The following is a 22608-nucleotide window of genomic DNA, read 5'->3' as shown; positions in this document are numbered from 1 at the left end:
TTCCTGTCACGTTAGCAAGTTATTAAAAATAATTTGCAACAGACGCAACAGCGACATCTATTATAAGCAAAACGAAATCCAAAGAGCAGGAAATCTAAAGCCCAGAGTGTCCCAAAAGTAGCGGAACGGTCGAATATTTCGCGAACTGAACATCCGATCAAAAAACTGAAAAATACGTGTTCAATAATTTTAAAAAGTCTATCGAATGACATCAAACACCATCTCCCACTCCACCCCCAGGAGGTAGGGAGGGAGGTAACTTTAAAATCTTAAATATAAACCCCCAGTTTTTATTGCAGATTTGGATTCCATACGTAAAAGTAAGGACTTTGATTCGCGACATTTTTTCGAATTGTGGATAGATGGCGCAATAATCGGAAAAAACGATTTATAGTGATAGCCCAGGTAAATTATAGAAACGGTCTAATATCTCGAGAAATACACTTCCAAATGAAAAACCAAAAAATATTTGTTTAATATCTTTCAAAAACCTATCGAACAACACCAAACATGATCCTCCACCCCAACCCGTGTAGGTGGAGTGGGGGATAACTTTGATATATTAAATGGGAACCCCCATTTTTTATCGCAGACTTGGATTCCTCATCAAAAAATAAGCAACATTTGTACGAAACATTTTTTAGAACTGTTGATAGATGGCGCTATAATCGGAAAAATACGATTTATTAGCGCCATCTATCAACAATTCTAAAAAATGTTTCGAATAACTGTTACTTACTCTTTCATGAGGAATCCAAAACTGCACTAAAAAACGGTGATTCCTATTTAAGATTTTAGAGTTACCCCCGTGTTTGGTTTCATTCGACATATTTTTGAAAATTATTAAACACGTTTTTTATGGTCTTTCATTTCGAAATGTATTTGTCGAGATATTAGACCGTTTCTATAATATACCTATGGTATCACGATAAATAGTTTTTTCCGACTATAGCGCCATCTATCAATAATTCGAAAAAATGTCTCGAATAAAAGTTGTTTACTTTTACATAAGGGACCCAAATCCCTTATCCAAAAACGAAACGTAAAAAACGGAAAAACTGTACGTCCAGACGAAATACCTGCGGAATTGCTGAAATAGTCGTGTCGCCAGAAGGGGTACAACGGCATCCTTAATTCAGATGTACTTACCCAAGTTTTCTTTATGTATTTTGACCCGTAGAACACGAATCTTTTGGGTAACAGTCGAGTCGGATGTTGATACGATTGTTATAAACAAAGAACTTGAGGAATCACATAACAGCGATTTTTCGGAAAACAAAACATGTTTTTGTATTCTTTGGGTCATTCTAAGCAAAAAATTATTTTACAAGTTTTTTCGTAGGATGCATAGTTTTCGACATAAACGCGGTTGAACTTTCAAAAAATTGCAATTTTTGAACCCGAATAACTTTTGATTGAAAAATAAAATAGCAATTCTGCTTACCGCATTTGAAAGTTCAAGTAAAATTCTATCGGTTTTGATTATTTTCATTGCGAAAAATTAATTTTTTTATTGTTAAACAAAGCTATAAACACATAGTGATTGAATGATGTTTTCAATGCATTTCTAATTTGAAATCGAACGAGTAGGCGCGCATACAGAATTTCTACGTATATTACGTCCATTAAAACGCATGCATTGGGCCCGGGAAAAACTTAATTTTTAGCAATGCAAATAATCGAAACCGATAGAATTTGACTTGAACTTTCAAATGCGGTAAGCAGAATTGCTATTTTATTTTTTAATCAAAAGTTATTCTTGGTTCAAAAATTGCACTTTTTCGATTTTTTGAAAGTTCAACCGCATTTATTTCGAAAACTATGCGTTCTACGAAAAAACTTGTAAGACAATTTTTTGCTGAGAATCACCCAAAAAATACAAAAAAAAATGTTTTGTTTTGGGAAAAATTGCTGCTATGTAATTCCTCAAGTTCTTTGTTTATAACAATCTTATCGACATCCGGATCAAGTGTTACCCAAAAAATTCGTGTTTTACGGGTCAAAATAGATAAAAAAACTTGGGTAAGTCTATCTGAATTAAGGAGGCCGTTGTACCCCCCCCCCCTGGCGACAGGACTAAAATGTCTAGACGATGAAACTCTACCTGTACTACTGGATCTGTTTAATGAAGTATATAAAACCGGAAAAATCTCTCAGGAATGGTTGATGTTCACCCTTGTAACAATAGCAAAAACTTAAAGATAAAAAAGGGTTCAAGGCAGGTTTTGTTTATAAAGATAAAAAGGGTTCAAGGCAGGTTTTGTTTATATTCGATTCAGAGTTGGACTACCATCTCCATATAGTAACTATTTCAGCATCCTTATGCATCATCAGTGAAGATTATGCAGTCACAACTCTGAAGGGAATACAAACATTCTGCCTCTTTTAAAGCAAACCATCGCGATGCGATGAACCCGCCTTTTGAGACGCAAAACAGCGACATCTCTCGTATTACGAGGAAAACGAAAAGCCCTAGATACAAAGTTTACTACTTTTTAAACAATTAGAATAATTGAAATAAAAATATAATAAACAATATTTTAAATCCAAGACTTTTCGTTAATAAACTGCTTTCTGGCTGCATCCCATATCTCCGGATTTTACAATATATAATCACATAGAGACGACGAAATAGGAGAAAGCAAATAGAGGACACTTAGGCCACGCATTTACCTTCTCTTCGTCTAGGAAAAGGACCGAAAGACAGTTTCTAAATACTCACAAATTGAGTAAAAATGAAAAAGATAAAAAAGGGTTCAAGGCAGGTTTTGTTTATATTCGATTCAGAGTTGGACTACCATCTCCATATAGTAACTATTTCAGCATCCTTATGCATCATCAGTGAAGATTATGCAGTCACAACTCTGAAGGGAATACAAACATTCAAATAGCAAAAACAATATATGCCAAATAATGTTCGGACTATAGGACAATATCACTAATAAGCCATACCCTCAAAATATTTCTAAAGGTGATTCATGGAAGATTATACAGAAATCTAGAAGATGATATGGACGATACCCAATTTGGGTTCCGCAAAGGACTTTAAACAAGATAGGCGTTGTTTGTGTTTAATTTCCTCTCTCAAAGATGCTTAGATATGAACCTAGATATTTATTGCTATTTCATAGACTTCGAAAAAGCGTTCGACAGGGACCGACATGAAAAACTAACAGAATTATTGAAAAACAGAGATATAGACAGACGAGATTTACGAATTATCATCAATCTGTATTGGAATCAAAAGGCCAATATAAAGATAGAAGAACAAGAATCCGAAAATATTGATATAAAGAGAGGAGTTAGACAGGGTTGTGTTCTGTCGCCGCTACTGTTTAACGTGTACAGTGAAACGATATTTCAGGAAGCGATAGCGGAGCTAAGTGATGGAATCTCTATAAACGGAAGAATAGTAAATAACATAAGATTCGCTGATGACACCGTTATAATGACAGACACACTGGAATCGCTACAAGAACTGCTAAATAGAATTAACGATTATTTCATTCGATACGGACTAAAAATAAACAAGAAAAAAACTAAATTTATGATTGTCTCAAAAACACAACCTGGAATGAAAAGTTAATGATAGAGCAAACCCAAATAGAAAAGTTAAGATATACAAATATCTGGGAACCTGGGTTGATGACAAAAATGACCAAGGCAAAGAAATTAAAGTCCGAATTGAAACTGCAAGGCAAGCATTTATAAAAATGAAGACACTGCTTACAAACAAAGACCTTCAGTTGCCTCTCAGATTGAGGGCTCTAAGATGCTTCATATTTTCTATATTACTATACGGAATGGAAGCTTAGACATTGAAGAGACAACACATAAGAAAAATAGAAGCGTTCGAAATGTGGTGTTACAGAAGAATATTGAAAATTCAGTGGGTTCAAAGGATTACCAATGTCGAGCGCTACGACGTTTAAATAAGGAGTTAGAAATTATGAACAGTATAAAAACTAGAAAACTGGAATATTTGTGTCACATTACCAGAGGAGAAAAATATGAGTTGCTGAGAATTATTATTGAAGGAAAGATCCAAGGAAGAAGACGCATCTCCTGGCTGAGGAACCTTAGAGAATGGTTTAACTGTAGTTCATTACAACTGTTCAGAGCAGCAGCCAACAAAGTGACCATAGCCATTATGATATCCAACCTCCGATAGGAGAGGGAACTTTAAGAAGAAGAAGATTTGAAAGGAAGGTTCTCAGAATGATATTTGACCCTCAAAGAGATGAATTGAAAGGAGAGTGGAGAAAGGATCACCGGATAAGATAGGCAGGTCATGTGGTAAGATCATAGGAAGACATGATGTGTTAACGACAGTATTTTTTGAGAGACCAGACGGTAGAAGATCAGTAGGCAGTCCCAGAAAAAGATGGAAGGATTATGTTGAAGCCGATTTATTTAGGATTGAGCTACAATAATGGGAAATGAAAACGCAAGATCGTGGAAGATGGATGGCTATAGTGAATGCTGCAAAGACTCACCCCGAATTGTAAAACCAGTCAATAAGAAGAAGAAGAAGAAGAAGTATATTGTTGTCATCGTGTTGTATTATAGCCACGTATTGTAAACAAATTGGAGTTTAAATAAATTGATTTTAAAGCTGTGTAACAATATTCACAACAAAAAATTTTACGGAAAATGTGTACTTACTATTTGGTAACATAGATGGCATTATTAACGACATTTTTGGTCTCCTTGTTTTGTTGTGATGTAGCGCAGGTAAAAGCATATGTTGATCCGTGAACGACACTACGTAAAACGTATCATCTTGTCTGTTAATCGCCTCGAAGAAATCTGAATATAGCTGTTCGGGTCTTACAGAAAACACCTGAATTTCATTTTTAGGCGAATCGTCATCGTGTCGGTAATGTTTATACCTATAAAGAAATAAATATGTTGGTTATGTATTCTGTGACATAATTATGTCACCCAACTGTTTTCAGCTCCCTGCCTAACAGACGTCGAAGATGTTAACCAAGAACCTTTTTTTATACAATGATTTATGTGGTTGATTGATTTATGAGGGACCCTAATTTAAAGAAAGATCTCGACCGAGTTGTTTACATACCTTTTTCTGGATAATTCTTTTGTATTCGAGATAATTAAGCATTGTATAAATAAGAGGGATTTTGAAATTAGTAGTTAGTTGTGAATTTGAATACGTCTGTGTATTTTGATATGTATCGGGCGCGGTATTTTTGAATTTCTAATTATTTAAATAAATTATTAGTTTTGGTGTAATAAATAAATTAGATATCGTAGTTTGTAAAATAAAAGATATAAATTCAGTGTTTTTCATTTGTTTAGTTGTAAGTTATTAAAAATAAATAAAGACAACTAAAATTAAACATTAGTGCCTAAAAGAACATAGAAGAGAAGAGTCAGTTTTGTAACAATTCAAACGATATTTAATAAATATTCAGTTCTATCTATATGAAGGGTACCTCCCGTTAAGATAGACGAAATGCCCTCAATATCAAAATTCACTTTTTTTCATTTTTTTTACGTTCTATGTGATTAAAAAATAAGACACAGCTCAATTTTATCCTTCCTTTATCCAAAACGTCATTTTTTCGTTTTTATTTTTTTTGGGTGGGACGCAATTTATTTTAAAATTTCAAAAAATTCACAGGCATAGTTGAGGCTTTTGCAAAACAGGTCCATTTTTTACGTAGACATATTTACTATCTAGACTGCGCGCTGCTATCTTAAAATGGGTGACGATTGCGACAGAGATAAATGAGCCTATTAGGTGGGAAGTCTCTTTCTAATCGACGGGGTTAATCCAATGACGTTGGGTTTACCGATCACGTCACTTCCCCACTGAGGCCGATTGGATGAACTCCTCCGATTAGAAAGCGACTTCCCACCTGATAGTCTCTTTTTCTAGTCGCAATCGCCACTTAGTTTTAGATGGCAGCGCGCAGTCTAGGTATTATATCAAATACATTAGACTGTAATACATCCAACTCCCACAGAAATCTGGAAGTACGTTGCTACTAGCGCCACTGTCGGCTTGAGTTGAACTACGTTTTGACAACGTAAAATTTGACGTAAACATTCAAATTTAATTTTATTAATTTTTTGATAACAAGCTAATTTTTCTAAACTGTTTTCTAAACGTTGGCAAGAAGTCGGTTTAGATGGAAAAAACATCAATTTATTAAAGAACTTGTACTGGAACCAAAACGCCAGAGTTGGGATCGAAGGTTCCACATCCGCAGAAGTAGAAATTAGGAGGGGAGTTAGACAGGGATGTGTTCTCTCGCCTCTGCTGTTTAATCTTTACTCCGAGTTTCTATTTAGAGGCACTGGGGAACTCCAAGGATGGAGTCAAGGTGAATGGGGTAAATATCAACAGCATCAGATACGCCGATGATACGGTGTTGATTACGGATTCCGACTTGGGTCTACAACGACTCATCGACAAGACCAACTCGACCTGTGAGCAATTTGGTATGAAAATAAACATTAAAAAAATAAAAGTGATGTCAATTCATTTTAGAACAAGTCAATAGATTTAAGTACTTGGAATGTTGGATCGATAGCAGCCTAGATCCTGATCTAGAAATAAGATCGAGAATAGAGCAGGCCAGAAAATCTTTTGAAAAAATCAAAAAACTGCTTTGTGATTCTCGAATAAAACTCGAAATTCGACTACGTTTATCCAAATGCTACGTCTGGTCGACTCTTCTCTATGCAGTTGAGACATGGACCCTTAAAACACCAACCGTAAATAAGTTGGAGGCCTTTGAAATGTGAATCTACCGGAAAATTCTCAAAATTTCGTGGACATCGCATACCTCAAACGAAGAAGTGCTGCATAGAATAGGCAAGTCAAGATAACTTTTCAGCACAGTGAAAGTTAGAAAAACGTAATACCCAAGCCACATACTGAGAAATAATAAGTACCAAATATGCTCAACTAATAGTGAAAGAAAGATCGAGGGAAGGAGAGGACTAGGAAGGAAAAAACTATCATGGCTCAGAAACATCCGACAATGGACAGGGCTAAATTTTGAATAGCTAATAAGAACAGCTGAAGACAGAGAGAAGAGTTTGCAGTTGTAGTAGCCAACCTCCATTGAGGAGACGGCACTTTAAGAAGAAGAAGAAATGATTACTTCCAGGAAATCAAAATCAAAATAGAAAAGGCTAGAGCAAATTTCAAAAAAATGTGTGTGTACTTTGTACGCACGTAAGAAGTTATACTTTTATTATAATATAATCTAACTTCATATTATGATTTCAACGAAATCAATAGGTTTGTTCGTAGTACGATCCAATCGATCAGCAACCGTTGCCAACCATCAGACGCATGCGCAGTTAACAGTTAGCGCTGCGCAGTTAACAGTTCGAGTTCGTAGACTACGAACGCGCTTGCGTCTGACGGTTGGCAACGGTTGCTGATCGTTCTACTAACAAACCTATTATACCTATCTACTTTAAACAGTTTTTTTGTATAGTATTTAAATATTAAACTAATTTTAGAAAGAACAGAAAAAAATGACTTTGTCCGGATTTGAACAGGGGACCTCTCGATCTTTAGGCGAATGCTCTACCGATCAGCTACCACCGCTTTTGTATTCAGGCGATCATTTCTCGGACATAATTACAATCTCGGTGACAGATACATTAATTGAAAATAAACATTTTCAATAATACTTATTAGGAGGAAGACAAATCCACAGACATAAAAATTATAATAAATATATTTACTAAAAACACTAATAATATACTCTTTTCACATAACTTAAAAGATGTAGCGACTAATACCATACTGTCGGTGTGCGCATGCGTCAGGGAATGCAAAAATTCACCCTCGTGCCTAAAGAAGTATAACTTCAACTAGAGCAAATTTCAACAAAATGAGAAGATTGCTCTGTACAAATGATATGAAGTTGAAGCTAAGAGTTAGGTTGGGCGATGTTTCTTGACTTATAACATTTATAAAACCAGCGGAAATATAAATATATTAATTTATATAGTTTTTACAATCCTTTTCTAAGTAAATCCAAATATTTTTGTCAGTTCTTTATAGAAATTCAAGTCGAATAAAAATTTCTAAACCGCCCCTGAACTGTTTCACAATATTAAATAAGCTGTTATATTCTTAGAAGAAATGCGTGTTTTGAAAATCCAAGTAATTTTCCAAGCCTTCTTCTTGTAGCTAAAACTACGTATTTGTCATAGAATATACTAGAATTATGACTGAATCATAAAGCAATCATTGGCCTATTCAAATGTCAAGTAAAAATCGTGAGTCGTGATTGGCTGCGACGAACGAAAACCCGAAGTTTAGTTCGACATCGATGGGAAGATTTATATTGTATTGCAAAGAACGCGGAGTCTCAAAATAGTTTTTGACCGATAAACATGTCAAAAAGTTAGATTCTAACCGGCATATTTTTGTTCCACAAAAGAATTTCCAAGTTAAATTTGGGATATATTAAAGTTCTTTTGGTGAAGATAATTAATGGTTTGATCGTTTAATAGTGTAGCAGTTCTGTTGGTTAGTGAATTTTTGGTTTATACGCTTTGTAAACTTATGGTATGGCGTATTTAGTCCTTTATGAAGCCGGTGAGCTATTATGAAACCTTTATAGCTGGTTATAATAATATTGGTTATGGTTACATGGTAATGGATTAAACCTAAGTTTCCTGGATTAGAAAACTAGAGGTAAATTAGCATTTTCCTGTTTGTTATGGTATAATACCTACATATCCACCATACCAGTGGAATTTTCCAGTCGTCCGTCGAGTGACGTATGGTGACGTATGAGTGATCTGTCAAAACTTTCCGATGGTGAAGTAATGTTGTGACAGATGAATATTTTCAAAGTTTAAGGTATAGTGACTATTTTAATTAAAAATTTAGATTCAAAGATTAAAGTAATTTTTTTGATAAATATAAATAATTTTTTTTTTGTATTTAAAAATAAAAATATAACAAGTAAACTTTTGATTGCATCAGAAAGATATTTGCTTCCATCATTATAAAAATGATTGTTAAATCAAAATTGTGATTTAACCATATAAAAATTAATTGAGACATAAATATTTTTGGAATGATATTTGACAAGTGACGTAACTGACAGTTGTTATTTTCAAGTTTCAGTAAAAATAAACATTTTTTCTTTTTAATAATATAAATGCTATATTTTAAATGTGTCAGATATCAAGTCAATAAACAATAAATTTGCTTATTTTTTGGTGCACCATATCTATTTTATAGAAAGTAGATATATTTTAGTCACAGGTAAATATCGCCAATGTAACCTATAAAATCTAATATTTGTTTTGTTGTTTGACAGGAAAAGTTTTTAATAAATATGTAATTTTATTTGTCCTGTTTATTTATAATTACCTATTAGCAAAATTTTAACCACACATTTAAAAGTATTTTAGAGTATACATATTAAGAAAATATTGGATTGTATAAAAAGAAACTCCTGGTAAGGCGCCCTCAAACAAAATATATCCAGGATCATTTTTATGTAAACACCCTAGGATATCTGTGTAAGTACTCTTATCTCATTTGGTAATAGTAGTTGATACTCCCTAGTTCCTTAAACGAACCTATGACCTGCCACCGCACAACCATGAGCTGCCGCAGCAAGTAGCTTTTAGAAATATCCCCTAATTAAATTCCAGACCCCTTTCTATTTAAGAAATAGTATTCATCCTACTAGAACTCTTCTTCCACCCCATTTCTAATTGTTACAGACTTTGTTTCAAGGAATGGAAGCTTGGACCTTGAATGCGACATCAATGAAAAAACTGGAATCATTCGAGTTGTCGGTGTATAGAAGAGTTCTGAAAATATCGTAGTCAGAACATGTCAAACAAAGATGTTCTGAGAAGAATGAATAAAGAAATGGAAATTTTGAATACAGTCAAAACAAGAAAATTTGAATATCTCGGACATATTACATGTGGAGAGAGATGCAACTTGCTCCAACTGATCAAGCAGGGAAAGATCCAAGGAATGAGAAGCATAGTGAGACGCAGAATATCGTGGCTGCGCAACCTGAGAGAGTGGTACGGATGTACATCAAAGGCATTTTCAGAGCAGCATTAATGGTAAAAGTAGCTATAATTTTAAACTAACTAAACAAATAGAAGTAATACCTTTTATTTGAAAATATTACCTTTTGTAAGACGTTAAAGAGCTATCTAGCCTGTATTTCTTCTTCCTCTTAGGGCGTGCTTTCTTTGTATTCCCTGTTGAGTTTATAGGAACTGATGCATTTAAATCTAAAGTAACTTTTGTTGAAAGATCGGCTGGTTTACCTATCCACCTAAAAAACACAATATTTAATGTACATTTTTTTATTTTAAGACGAAACAGTAAATATGTAAAATAATATAATAATTGTAGAAATCTTTATTCCAAATTATCATTTGTGGTATTTTACTATTATTTAACCCCTTCGAGCCGGACCGTCATTCGGCAAGTCGGCTCCTATATACGGATTCGAGCGTTTACCGAGCGGCTTCGCGCGGTCGGTTAAAATACAGTATCACACTACAACTAATTAAAGTTAATGTAATAATAACACTAATTTTAGAAGTAAAACTATTTTTATTAACAATAAAACACTGAAAAAACGTTTGTTTTCTATACTTCCACAAAATTTATTACAACTATGTTATTAGCTCCTCACTCCTCAGCTCCCCACTCCTCAACCTCTTCAGTTAAAGACTTAAAAAGGCAAACACATTGTAAAATATATCACTTGAGAAAGGCACTTTGCCGAAACAGCTGTAGTAATAACATAGTTGTAATAAATTTTGTGGAAGTATAGAAAACAAACGTTTTTTCAGTGTTTTATTGTGAGATAAAATGAACTTCCATCAAGTAACGGTCGAATCCATCAATTATTTTTATTAAATTTATTATTCTACATAGTATGCGAGTTAAATTAAATTTTATCCATAAAATAACATTTTAAACAAAAATTGTTAAAAAAGATAAACAAGATAATTCGGATGGAATTCCCCAGATTATTTTGTGCTCGATATCGTCCCAGTCTCATAATCTGGGAAATTCCATCGGAATTATCTTGCAAGGGATAGTAAGGTAAGTTGTAAACAGCAGCACAGTACTTGCACCTCCCACACAATCCCATCAGTCAAACATGAAAACAACCCTATCACCATCAAATTAACTAAATCTAATCTCCTTCTGGACATCACCCACTTTTGGGCGTCGTTTCCCCACTTTTAGATTTGAATAAGGTAATTCGGACCGAACAAAAATACCTGAAATATGATGAAGATGGTGGCACCGCCTTATGGCGAACAAAAACTCATGATGCACCCGTGTGCATCACCGTACTGAGCGGGTAGTCAACCATGATGCACACGGGTGCATCACCGTACCGAAGGGGTTAAGACATTAGATACTTAGTGTTCGGTTAACTTAGTGGGGCAGTGTATATCAAGGAGTCCAGGTATACCTAGGAGGCCAGGGAGGCCAGGCTAGTGCCCGAATACCAACGTCTGTAAAATATTGCATTGTTACTCTGAATATGTGCAACCGACCATTATCCTGCTTTAGGAGAAAATTTTATATAAGGTAACACACAAAGGTTAGATTTAGAATAATATTCTAAGCGCTACATTATATTTTAATCTATTTTATTTTGACATATCCTGATATCCTTATTCCCACATCGACAACATATTTATGTTTCCTTTAAACCTATTTATTGACCTTGTATAAATTTAATGATGGCGTGTCTGCAAAGATTCGCCGGATCGAATGTAGCATTTTACTATATTCACTACTTAGCGAATTATTATTTTGCAATTCATTTATGTTTTTTATCTCCGCCACATTTCTTACAAGTTGTGATTTTTGGTTTTTTGATTATAAACATCCTGTAGATTATAAGTGGATTGCATAACATATTCTTATTTTATCACAAAGATAGTTGTGGCTATTTAGTCGTGCAAAACGTAATACTGTTTTATCATTTGTTATCACACAGTTGTAATGTGTTAGATAATTTAATACAACAGCAAAAAGTAGTACATTTGGATAATACACTTTAGAATATGCAATAAGTAAAATATCGTCTGAGCTGACATGAGGATTTGCAAATCGAGAATCAAAACTATTGTTGGCCTTTGCTGATGGTCTAGATGCAGTCGATCATTCTACACGATACGTGAGAGAGGAATTTTCACAACTCAAGGAGGAAACAAGTAGTATGGGGGTCTTCGAATAAATGAAGAGAAGATGTAATATATGCTAGTAACCAAAAATCCAAGACCAAGAGTTAGGCAGAACATAACTATTAATGACCACAACTTCGAAGTAGTAAAAGAGTTTAAATATCTAGGGGCGGTAATCACAGATGGCAGATAGCAACTACATAGAAAAAGATGTCTCACTCAGCAAGGATAGCTGCAGGGAATAGAGCATTATACTCCTTATCATCATTATTAAGATCTAAGCTGTTAAAAAGACAATCTAAATTTAGACTGTAGATGTCAATTATTCGTGCAGTTGTCACACATGGAAGTGAAACATGGACTTTAAATCAGCGGGAAATAAATAAGTTGTTGGTATTTTAAAGAAAGGTTCTCAGAATGATATTTGGCATCGAGGTGGTAAATAAGGCATCTTTCGTTTTGTATGCCTTTCAATGTTATCCATTACTCTCTGGAATGTAGCTGGGGCCATTTTAAGTCCAAATGGAATTCTATGGCATTCGTAGTGACCGTTTTCAATTTTCAGTGTTAAAAGCGGTTGTTCAATCACAGTACAGGCAACATAAATTATTTTATCGTTTTCAATAAAACAAAAATATTGGTAATATATACTCAAGGCGACATTTAGCAATTTTCGAACATATATTTAAATACTCTATCTATTCTATGGCATATAATATTACCGACTAGTATAATTATAAAATATTTAATTGTTGTTCAACTGTGCATTCATAATGATGGAAATATAATTAGATATTTTGGAATTTATTTATTGTTGTTTACTGTCAATGTTAATGCCAACACAAAAACGTATACACAAAAATATAAAATAAAAGAGTTTATTCGTCGTTTCCGTTTTCAGAGCAACGACACAGAAATTTGCAAAAATCTGGACTTTGAATTTAATAATCTATTTAATAATACACAAATATTGCTATCAGATATTTTTATGGATCATTCAGAAACAAATATTTCAAAACATCCCGTTTTTATGTTGGTGGAGATACGTGGATGATATACTGGTTTGCTTTACATGAACTAACAGGAAACTTGACCAATACTTATCTTAGATTAATTCACTCTATAGTCATTTGAATTTAAAAGAGAAATAGAACAAAATCTAGACGCTAAGACGTAATAGGCTAAGACGTAAACCCGATTCAACATTTCGGAGGTTTGCACCTTCTTAGTTTTTTTTTCTTTTTTTTTTTGTTTTTTTTTGCCTTTCTTCTCTTTTTTTTGCTTTTTATTTTCTCTTTTTTCTTGTTCTTTTCTTTTTCAATTATAATAGGTCTGGATCCCGCGTATGAAAAAAAGTTGATTAATAGCAAGCTGAAAATTTGTTAATAGCTTCAGGGTGTCTAGTCGGATAAACTTTGATACATGGGAACACTGGAACAGGGGCAGTTTTAATTGTGGAACAGGTTAAAAATTTGGAACGGTCAGACCACGAAAACTGCACATTTATTTTGTCCGACAGAACAGACTTAAACTCTCCGAACAGACTTAAACTCTCCGAACAGAGATTAAACTCTCATGCAAAAATCAGACTGCTATTTATCACCTGTCATAATTCCTGTAATTTGACATATTCTACATGTTCCTCTCATTAAAACGCCCATTTGGTGATAAATAGCAGTCTGATTTTTGCATGAGAGTTTAATCTCTGTTCGAAGAGTTTAAGTCTGTTCTGTTGGACAAAATATATGTGCCGTTTTCGTGGTATGGCCGTTCTAAATTTTTAACCTGTTCCACAATTAAAACTTCCCCTGTTCCAGTGTTCCTATATTATCAAAGTTTGTCCGACTAGACACCCTAAAGCTATTAACAAATTTTCAGCTTGCTATTAATCAACTTTTTTTTCATACGCGGGATACAGACCTATAATTATATACAGGGTGAGGCAGATAACTGGCCTATTAGAAATATCTCGAGAACTAAAGGCAACAGAATCATGAAAATTGGAATGCAGGGGTTTTGAAGGTTTATCTATTAAATGAAAATATTTTCATCTCTTTGCAACTTCCGGTTATACCGGAAGTTGCTTATTACTTCGTTTTTTAAATGGGACACCCTGTATATTTTTACATTTTTGGATTCTCTTCGATGTCTTCTTTCTTAAAATATGAGGATTTGTAATGTTATACAGGGTATTTTAAAAGATAATTACGTTTTTTTATTAATTTCGTAGCAATATTCACACCCTGTAGAATTGTAGTAGTTTGACAACTAAAACTCTACTTACGTTCAAATGATTTCTAATATAGTCTATTATTGTTAAGAATCATTAGTATAGCTAAAAAAATTTTAGTATACAGGGTTGGTCGAAACTCGGAATGAGTATTTTCTGAGTTTTATTAAATGGAACACCCTGTATTTTAGTATTGTACTGAAATGATATTTTATGGTACTTGTTTATTTCTTAAGCATTCCCTATACCTAACAATCTTAACTACGTAGGTAATTTGATAGCTAAACCATTATTGGTAATTTTAAGGATCATTCTGGATTAATATGTATTTATGTCTGAAAAATTATTTGTGATTGAATATTTTCACGGTCAACCTAATAAAATTTCACGTATTTTTTGTTACAATTAATGTTTAGCTTGAATCACCAATAACTCACAAATTAAAGCAGTTAGGTATAGGGAATACTTATAAAATAAAAAAGTACTATGAAATATAATTTCATTACAATACTAAAATACAGGGTGTTCTATTTAAGAAAACTCAGAAAAAATTTTCATTTTGAGTTTCGACCAACCCTGTATACTAAAATTTCAAAATTAGCTATACTAATGATTCTTAACAATAATAGACTATATTAAAAATCACTTGAACGTAAGCAGAGTTTTTAATGTCAATCTATTACAATTCTACAGGGTGTGAATGTTGCTACGAAATTAATAAGAAAACGTAAATATCTTTTAAAATACCCTGTATAATATTACAAAATCTCATATTTTAAGAAAGAAGATATTGAGAGGAATCAAAAAATGTAAAAATATACAGGGTGTCCCATTTAAAAAAACCAAGTTATAACCAACTTCCGGTATAACCGGAAGTTGCAAAGAGATGAAAAAATTTTCATTTAAAAGATCATCCCACAAAACCCCTTTATTCCAATTTTCATGATTCTGTTGCCTTTAGTTCTCGAGATATTTCTAATAGGCCAGTTATCTGCCTCACCCTATACAATAATTACTTAAATCTACAGAGTTTAAAAAAAAACAAAAAAAATCTACAGGGTTGAAAACAAAAGTTTTCCAGTGTTTTATTCTTACCTTTCTAGTTCTAAAACTAATCTAGCACTTTCTGTCTGGTTTATCGTGGCAGGACACATAAAAAACGGTGAAAAGGGAGAGGTTTTGTTCTCGTTTGCATCGTTTTCTTCTGTCCATAACAAACCTCTTCCGTGGTGGTCTGTTAACCTAGGTATATTAGAACGAACTAACTCAACTTCTGTTTTTGTACTAAAAGGGTTCCTAAAAAAATACATAGTATAATTACTAAAAACTGTTAAGTTGAATAAAATTCACCAAAATATTTCTAAATTTGCTACTTTATTTCAAATTTTATCAATATTTCAGGATGAAAGTGATGAAAAGTCCATGATACTATTGTTTATGAAAAAAGGTCTATATTCACAATCTTAAATAGTTTATCGTTGGTAAAGAGTTGGGCCCAACTTTTCCCAACAATAAACTAACTAATATTGTGAGTAGGTATATACCTTCTTTCATAACCAATGGTACTTCAGAATGAGTCATTAGGTAACGCAACGCTACACAATAACAAGACAAGTTGTTTTATCCCCGTTTAGGCCTAGGCCTCTTCAGGGTATGGGGTCTCCCTTTCAGGAGCGTGGTATGAGGCATTTAAGAGTAAACGCAAGTGGAGAAGCAAAACTGATAGTGGAGCGGGGGCCTTAGAAGGTGGTTGGATGTTACTGTTATGTTAGCGCAGAAGCTAAGGAGAAAGTGAAAGTATTGTGAGCAACCATTTAGCCAGACCAGCGAAGATAACTGTTACTTATTTTATTGGAACGGCTCTTGAATTTAGCGTTTAGGGATGCAGCTTATGATTAACTGCGATATATTAGGGGGATCTGCTCTAGTATGTCATAGTACTCATCAGGAATTTCGTTTCTGGCCAATTGTAGAAGATTGGCTGGAGGAAATGGAACTTTATTCTTGGGTATCCTGGTGAGTCTATTTCCGCGGCTATTGCAAGGCGTTTTTAGGAGGTTTTTGGCTCTGGTGTTAGAGCCGCCAATTGTACGTTGTACGTACTTATTGCCGAGAGAACGGATTCTCTCCTGAATTGGGGGGATTTTGGCGAGTGGATGTACCAATACCGACGGGTATTACCACCAATGCTTTCTGAGGCACTTCCTAAGAATTCTACGCTCTGTAGAAGCAATGCGTTTACTGACATTTGTTTTAAGTGAAGTGTAGAGACACGCTATGTATTCGATGATAGGTCTTATGTAAGTCTTATATTATGTGTTGTAGGAGAGTTTTTCTAGATGTGCCTCCAAACCTTCCAGATAGCGCTCCAAGGAGACTGGCTCTCTTCCTTACCTTGTCTAAGGTGTTTTTGACAACAGTGCTCCAGTTGAGAGTCCTGCTAAAGTGAACTTCCAAATAGTCAACCGATAAACGGAATTCGAGCCTTTCACCCTGGAGGGCTATCCTAGCCCCCTAGTAATTGGGGCTATTAGGATGTCTGAAGGCAATAATTTGATTGTAGTAAAGAAAAGAGAGACGTTCTCACAAACAATTTATTTTACAACTGACGACCGGTTTCGCTGTCTACACTTTGCACAGCATCTTCAGGTCCCGGTTAAAGTAAAATTAAATGCTACAAACAACAAAAAAAAACAGAGTTAGTTAAGTGGTCTGGGTTAAATCAAAAGTTAATGATCAAGCCAATATCAAAGTACATAATATATTTATGCATACACATACATACCCACATGTACGTACGTATGGTGTGTAACCCTCACACTCACATACATGCACGCATTCATATGCAGTGGTAACAAAAGTATGTCAAGTACACTATGTCCCTGTAAGTTGTATCCATATGGAAAAGTTTCAGTATGTAATTACATCCTTCTAATTAAAATATTCTGAACTATAAAGGTACTTTCCTTTCGATCTAAATTTATCTTTTTTGACATACCTCGTATAACATTGATAAAATTTGATATAAGGTGGTTATGTTTTAGACCATCCAGAACTTTTTATTAAGAATCACTTTTTTTCGTAAAATGAATAATAAAAGAGTTATCAGAATTGAAATACATAACTGAAAATTTAGTTATCCATAATTATTCAAAAAGATTTTTTTTTCAATTAGAAGGATGTAATTGCATACTAGAATATAGTTTTTAATTCCAAACAACTTTTCATATTAGCAATTTTCAATATTGTGAATAATAAAGCTACTTTACTTTTGAGTGAAATTCAAACTTTTTCACATACCTCGTATAACATTCATAAAATTTGATATCTGATGGTTGAATCTTGGGTTTTGGACCATGCAGAGTTTTTTATGAAGAATAACTTTTTTTCGTAAAATTAATAATAAAAAAGTTTTCCATATGGATACAACTTACAGGGACATACTGTATAAGATATATACTTAACTATTTTTAATAGGAATAAGCCACAATTTTACCAAAAAATGATTTTATTAACGTTTCGAAGCCCAAATAGGAAAATAGCTTCAGAACAACATTAAAATATATACTTACTTTCCGGTATAAGGGAAGAATATAGTAGTATTCAATATCATACTTTTTCTCTGCACTTTGCTAAAGGGAGGGTTGGTAGAGGGATAGATTTGAATGTAATATATTAACAAAACATTGGCAGGATCTTGAGGGGATTAGTAAGAAAACACGACATTAAACCGAGAAAAACGAAAAATTGTTAGTTATATATAAAGTGATGTTATTTTTAATTAATTGTGTAGATTTTATTTATATAGGATTATTAGATGTTGTTCAGGATGTTCAAGAACTTATAGATGTAAAATGGGATGTGCAATTTTTTAGACAAGATTGGTCGGATATGCAATAGTTGTGATCTGATTGTGAAAATTTGTTTGATTTGTTTGAAAAATTAGTAATTTGCTAAAATTATTATATTAAAAGTGTCAATCAATAAAATCATTAATACTTAGCTAAATTCAGAATTAAAGTCAAGTGTATAGGTAATGCAGTAGGTGATATTAAATTTTATAGTTATATTCCTTAAAGTTTCATTGCTCTACAGATAATTATAACTTTATATTACAATAAACTTAATATCCCCTACTGCATTACCTATACACTTGACTATGTGATATTGAAAAGTATGATATTGAATACTATTGTCATTTTCATGATCATTTTTCAGTGCGTAACAAATGATAGGAAAAAGGGTAAGTCCGTGAGTGAGTCCCTGATAATACACATTTATGACATTTATTCTAACATGACATTTTAGTTAAATCTGACAGTTGTCACTTTTTATTTTCAATTTGGAATAAAAACAAATCAAATGTGTTTCTTGCATTTATAAAATGGTATTTTCTTTGATTTGTATAGTCTTATAAATTATACAGATTATATTTGTAATATTATTATCTAATTAAAAAAAATTATTTTTTTAATTATGGCGCCATCTTTCGACAACTAGAATAATCACCGAACTAGAATAATTACCAAAGTAATTACGTGCCTTTTTTTCTGTCATATACAATTTAATACGTTAGAAAGAAATCGAAAAACTGTGACGCACTGAAAGATGATCATGAGAAAAAGAATACTATATTCTTCCCCAGTACCGGCGCTAGGGTATAAGGCGCCCGCCTGCAAAAGAAGCATAGGCGCCCTTCGGTTTCTGTTAAATTAGTATTTTGTATAGCACCGGCAGAAAAAAGCTCATTTTGGCGCCCCCCAAACAAGGGCGCCCGCCTGCAGTGCATCCTTTGCAGGCCCGTTATCGCCGGCCCTGTTCTTCCCTTATACCGGAAAGTAAGTATATATCTTATACTTGACATACTTTTGTTACCACTGCATACGAATGCGCGCATGTATGTGAGTGAGGGTTACACACCATACGTACGTACATGTGGGTATTTATGTGTATGCATAAATATATGTACTTTGATATTGGCTTGATCATTAAATTTTTATTTAAACCAGACCACTTAACTAACTGGTTTTTTGTTGTTTGTAGCATTTAATTTTACTTTAACCGGGACCTGAAGATGCTGTGCAAAGTGTAGACAGCTAAACCGGTCGTCAGTTGTAAAATAAATTGTTTGTGAGAACGTCTCTCTTTTCTTTACTACAATAGTATGGACTCACGCATACAACCCATTCATTATTTGCAATAATTTGAGTTTTTGTGAGATTGAGGGTAACTCTCTATTTATTACACCACCTGACACTAACTAATAGTTACACACTAACCGCAAAAACATTAAATTGCCGATCGTTATTGTGCGTTCCGTTGCCGGCCGGTTTCGTAAAGTGTGCGCATACCTTAACAAAAATGAAAAAGTTACGAAATAATGGGCTAAATTTAGGAAAACTGCTGAAAAGCTGTAAATAAGATTAATGGAATAATAAAGCACTTACCTAACAAAATTTAAATTTACGCCTATAACTAACAAACATATATACAAATATACACTGGGTTTCACGTTTCTACTTCCTTTACTAATCGGGTTTACTTCATACTGTATCAATGTTTCTTTTAGCTGAATATTTTCCTGAAACAAAAATATATTTTTAATATTCAATGGAATATTTGATCAAAATTCATTTTATTAGCAGTGGCAGATCTAGACATTTGCCTTGGGAGGGGAAATTTGCGATGTAAAAAAGATAAACCCAAATTACATAAAAGACATAAATATAGTTCATCTCAAACCCTTCTTTCATTGCGTCGACGATAAAATGTCGAAATATACTAACCTAGAATGATAATTGTAATTTTACCCCTTAACATTGTGAAAGTAGGCAACTATCCGTCCACGAATACATAATTTTCTCAGTTCTAGGTATATTAATCACGATAGAGAAAATTCGACAAACTATGATGCACTGAAAGAAGGGTTTGGGATGGACTTTAATAACTTATACCGTTGACTGAAATATTAATCTTATACAGAGTGAGTTTTATGTATGGAAACCCTCAATAACCTCAGAAAGGGCTTGCACGATTTTTATAGATTTTGGTTGGTAAGGGATTTCTAATACGGCCGATATTATAGTGCTAATTACGTTGTTGTCAGATTTTTCGTTTTTCTGAAAATCTAATGAACTTTCTTATTTCAAATGGAACCAACTGTATATTTTTGCGTTTTGTAGTCCTTAAGAAATACTGATTATTTCTCAAGTTATATTCTCTATACCTAAATGCCATAATTTAGGAGTTATTGCTACATTTATTTGAAAAAACTATTTAAACAAATTATAAAAATAATTTTTTCGGCCCGGGTAAACATTATTTTAGGTTGTTTGGATCCTTGGGAACAAAAAAGATCTTTGTAATTTTTCTCTTAAATTAATGGTTTTCGAGTTATAAACAAGTTAAAACCGAAAAAAAATCAAATAATAACGATTTTCAAGGTTCAAAAACACAAATAAAAATATTATTTTTGAACCTGCGAAGTACCCAAATTCAAGTTCAAGCCCTATTTTATCAGTTACCGAATTTGAGCTTGTTTCATTTTAAAACATTGTTTTTTAGTTGTTAATGCAACCCGATCGCCCGTCCTCTCATATGCAATTCATTAACAATTAAAAAGAAATGTTTTAGAATAAAACGAGCCAAAAAATCTGATGGCAAGCTATTAAAAGAAGAGTTGAGCTTGAATTTAGGTACTTCGTAATTTCGAAAGTTATATTTTTTACTTGTGTTTTTGAACCGTGAAAATCCTCATTATTCGATCTTTTTCAGTTTTAGGGCCGGTTGTTCGAACGCTAATCAACAATGATCATTATTAAATATTTAATTACTGTCACCAAAACTGTCAATATCAACTTTGTTTGGGTTGCTGAAAACATAATTAATTACAATTATGAGATTTATTATTAATTATGTTAATAATTATTGTTATATTAATTTATTATAGTCTCAGAATTGTAATTAATTATGTTTTAACAATTGACATTGACAATAATTATTTGATAATGATCATTGTTGATTAGCGTTCGAACAACCGGCCCTAAAATTGTTTATTACTCGAAAACGATCAACTTTAGAGAAAATTACAACAGACCTTTTTTGTTCCCAATGATCCAAAAAACGTAAAATAATGTCTTACCCGGACCGAAAAAATTTATTCTTATAATTTGTTTAAATTTTTTTTAAATAAATGTAGCAATAACTCCGAAATTATGGCATTTAGGTATAGGGAATATAACATGAAAAATAATCAGTATTTCTTAAGGACTACAAAACGCAAAAAATAAGTATACAGGATGTTCCATTTGAAATAAGAAAGTTCGTTAGATTTACAGAAAAACGGAAGATCTGATAAAAATGTAATTAGCAGTATAATATCATCCGCATTAAAAAACCCCTACCTACCAAAATCTATAAAAATCGTTCAAGTCGTTTTCAATACATAAAACTCACTCTGTTCTCTAATTAAGTTCTCTTAATTTTCGTAATTTTGATGAATTTGTCTGTCTGTAGTTTAACTTTCATGTCAGTTAATATATTTTTATATTTAAACAAAAAATCGATTTTGGACCTTGTTGGGGGGGGGGGGGGGATTTCCCCACCGCCCGTAGATCCGCCATTGATTATTAGTAAAATATATACATTAGGACTGCAGAGACCAATTATTATCCATGCTCTTCCAATTAGGACGGAAAATACCAGTCCAGACAGAAGAAAGAATACCCCCAACATCGTCTAAAGAAGTTACAACAAAGATCAAAGAAAATATGCACTGGTCACTGCAACACTGCTGTGTGGTGACCAGTAAACAGTGTAGTGTATGGAGGAGGTCTGGGGACGCAGGAAACAGACCCAGGAAGCCCTGAAGATGACGTCAGAGACAACGCCGAAAGCTCGACCCTGTGAATATCGACTAACCCCAAAAAAGCTCCAAAATATGATCTGATCACTGGAGAAATAATAAAGAAGTTACCCCGGAAAGCCATAGTAAACTAATAAATTTTCATTCAGGCTGAGATATGCGACCAGGCTCTGGAAAGTGGCAAAATTTATTATGATCCCGAAACTAGGAAAACCTCCTAACAAAGTATCATCTTATAGGCTACAGATCAATATCACTACTCCCGGTGATATCAAAATTGTTTGAAAAAATTCTATTAAAAAGACTGAAACCAATA

The 22608-nt window shown here is 33.3% G+C and overlaps 1 protein-coding gene across 1 annotated transcript in view; it reads right to left on the bottom strand.

The window, feature by feature from the left end:
• Positions 1 to 22608, bottom strand: part of LOC114332109 (cyclic AMP-dependent transcription factor ATF-6 beta) — an 81269-nt gene that overhangs the window by 12850 nt on the left and 45811 nt on the right. Inside the window, exons 3-6 of the mRNA XM_028281836.2 lie at positions 19876 to 20009; positions 15524 to 15724; positions 10167 to 10316; positions 4666 to 4892 (exon numbers count right to left, since the gene is read on the bottom strand). Of these exons, the coding sequence (XP_028137637.1) occupies positions 4666 to 4892; positions 10167 to 10316; positions 15524 to 15724; positions 19876 to 20009 (712 nt within the window). The remainder of the gene's footprint in view (positions 1 to 4665; positions 4893 to 10166; positions 10317 to 15523; positions 15725 to 19875; positions 20010 to 22608) is intronic.

This window comes from Diabrotica virgifera, chromosome 2, assembly GCF_917563875.1.
Source record: "Diabrotica virgifera virgifera chromosome 2, PGI_DIABVI_V3a".
NCBI classification, from domain to species: Eukaryota; Metazoa; Arthropoda; class Insecta; order Coleoptera; family Chrysomelidae; genus Diabrotica; species Diabrotica virgifera.
The sequence above is the reverse complement of the archived record's forward strand: the minus strand, read 5'-3'. Positions and strand labels throughout refer to the sequence as shown.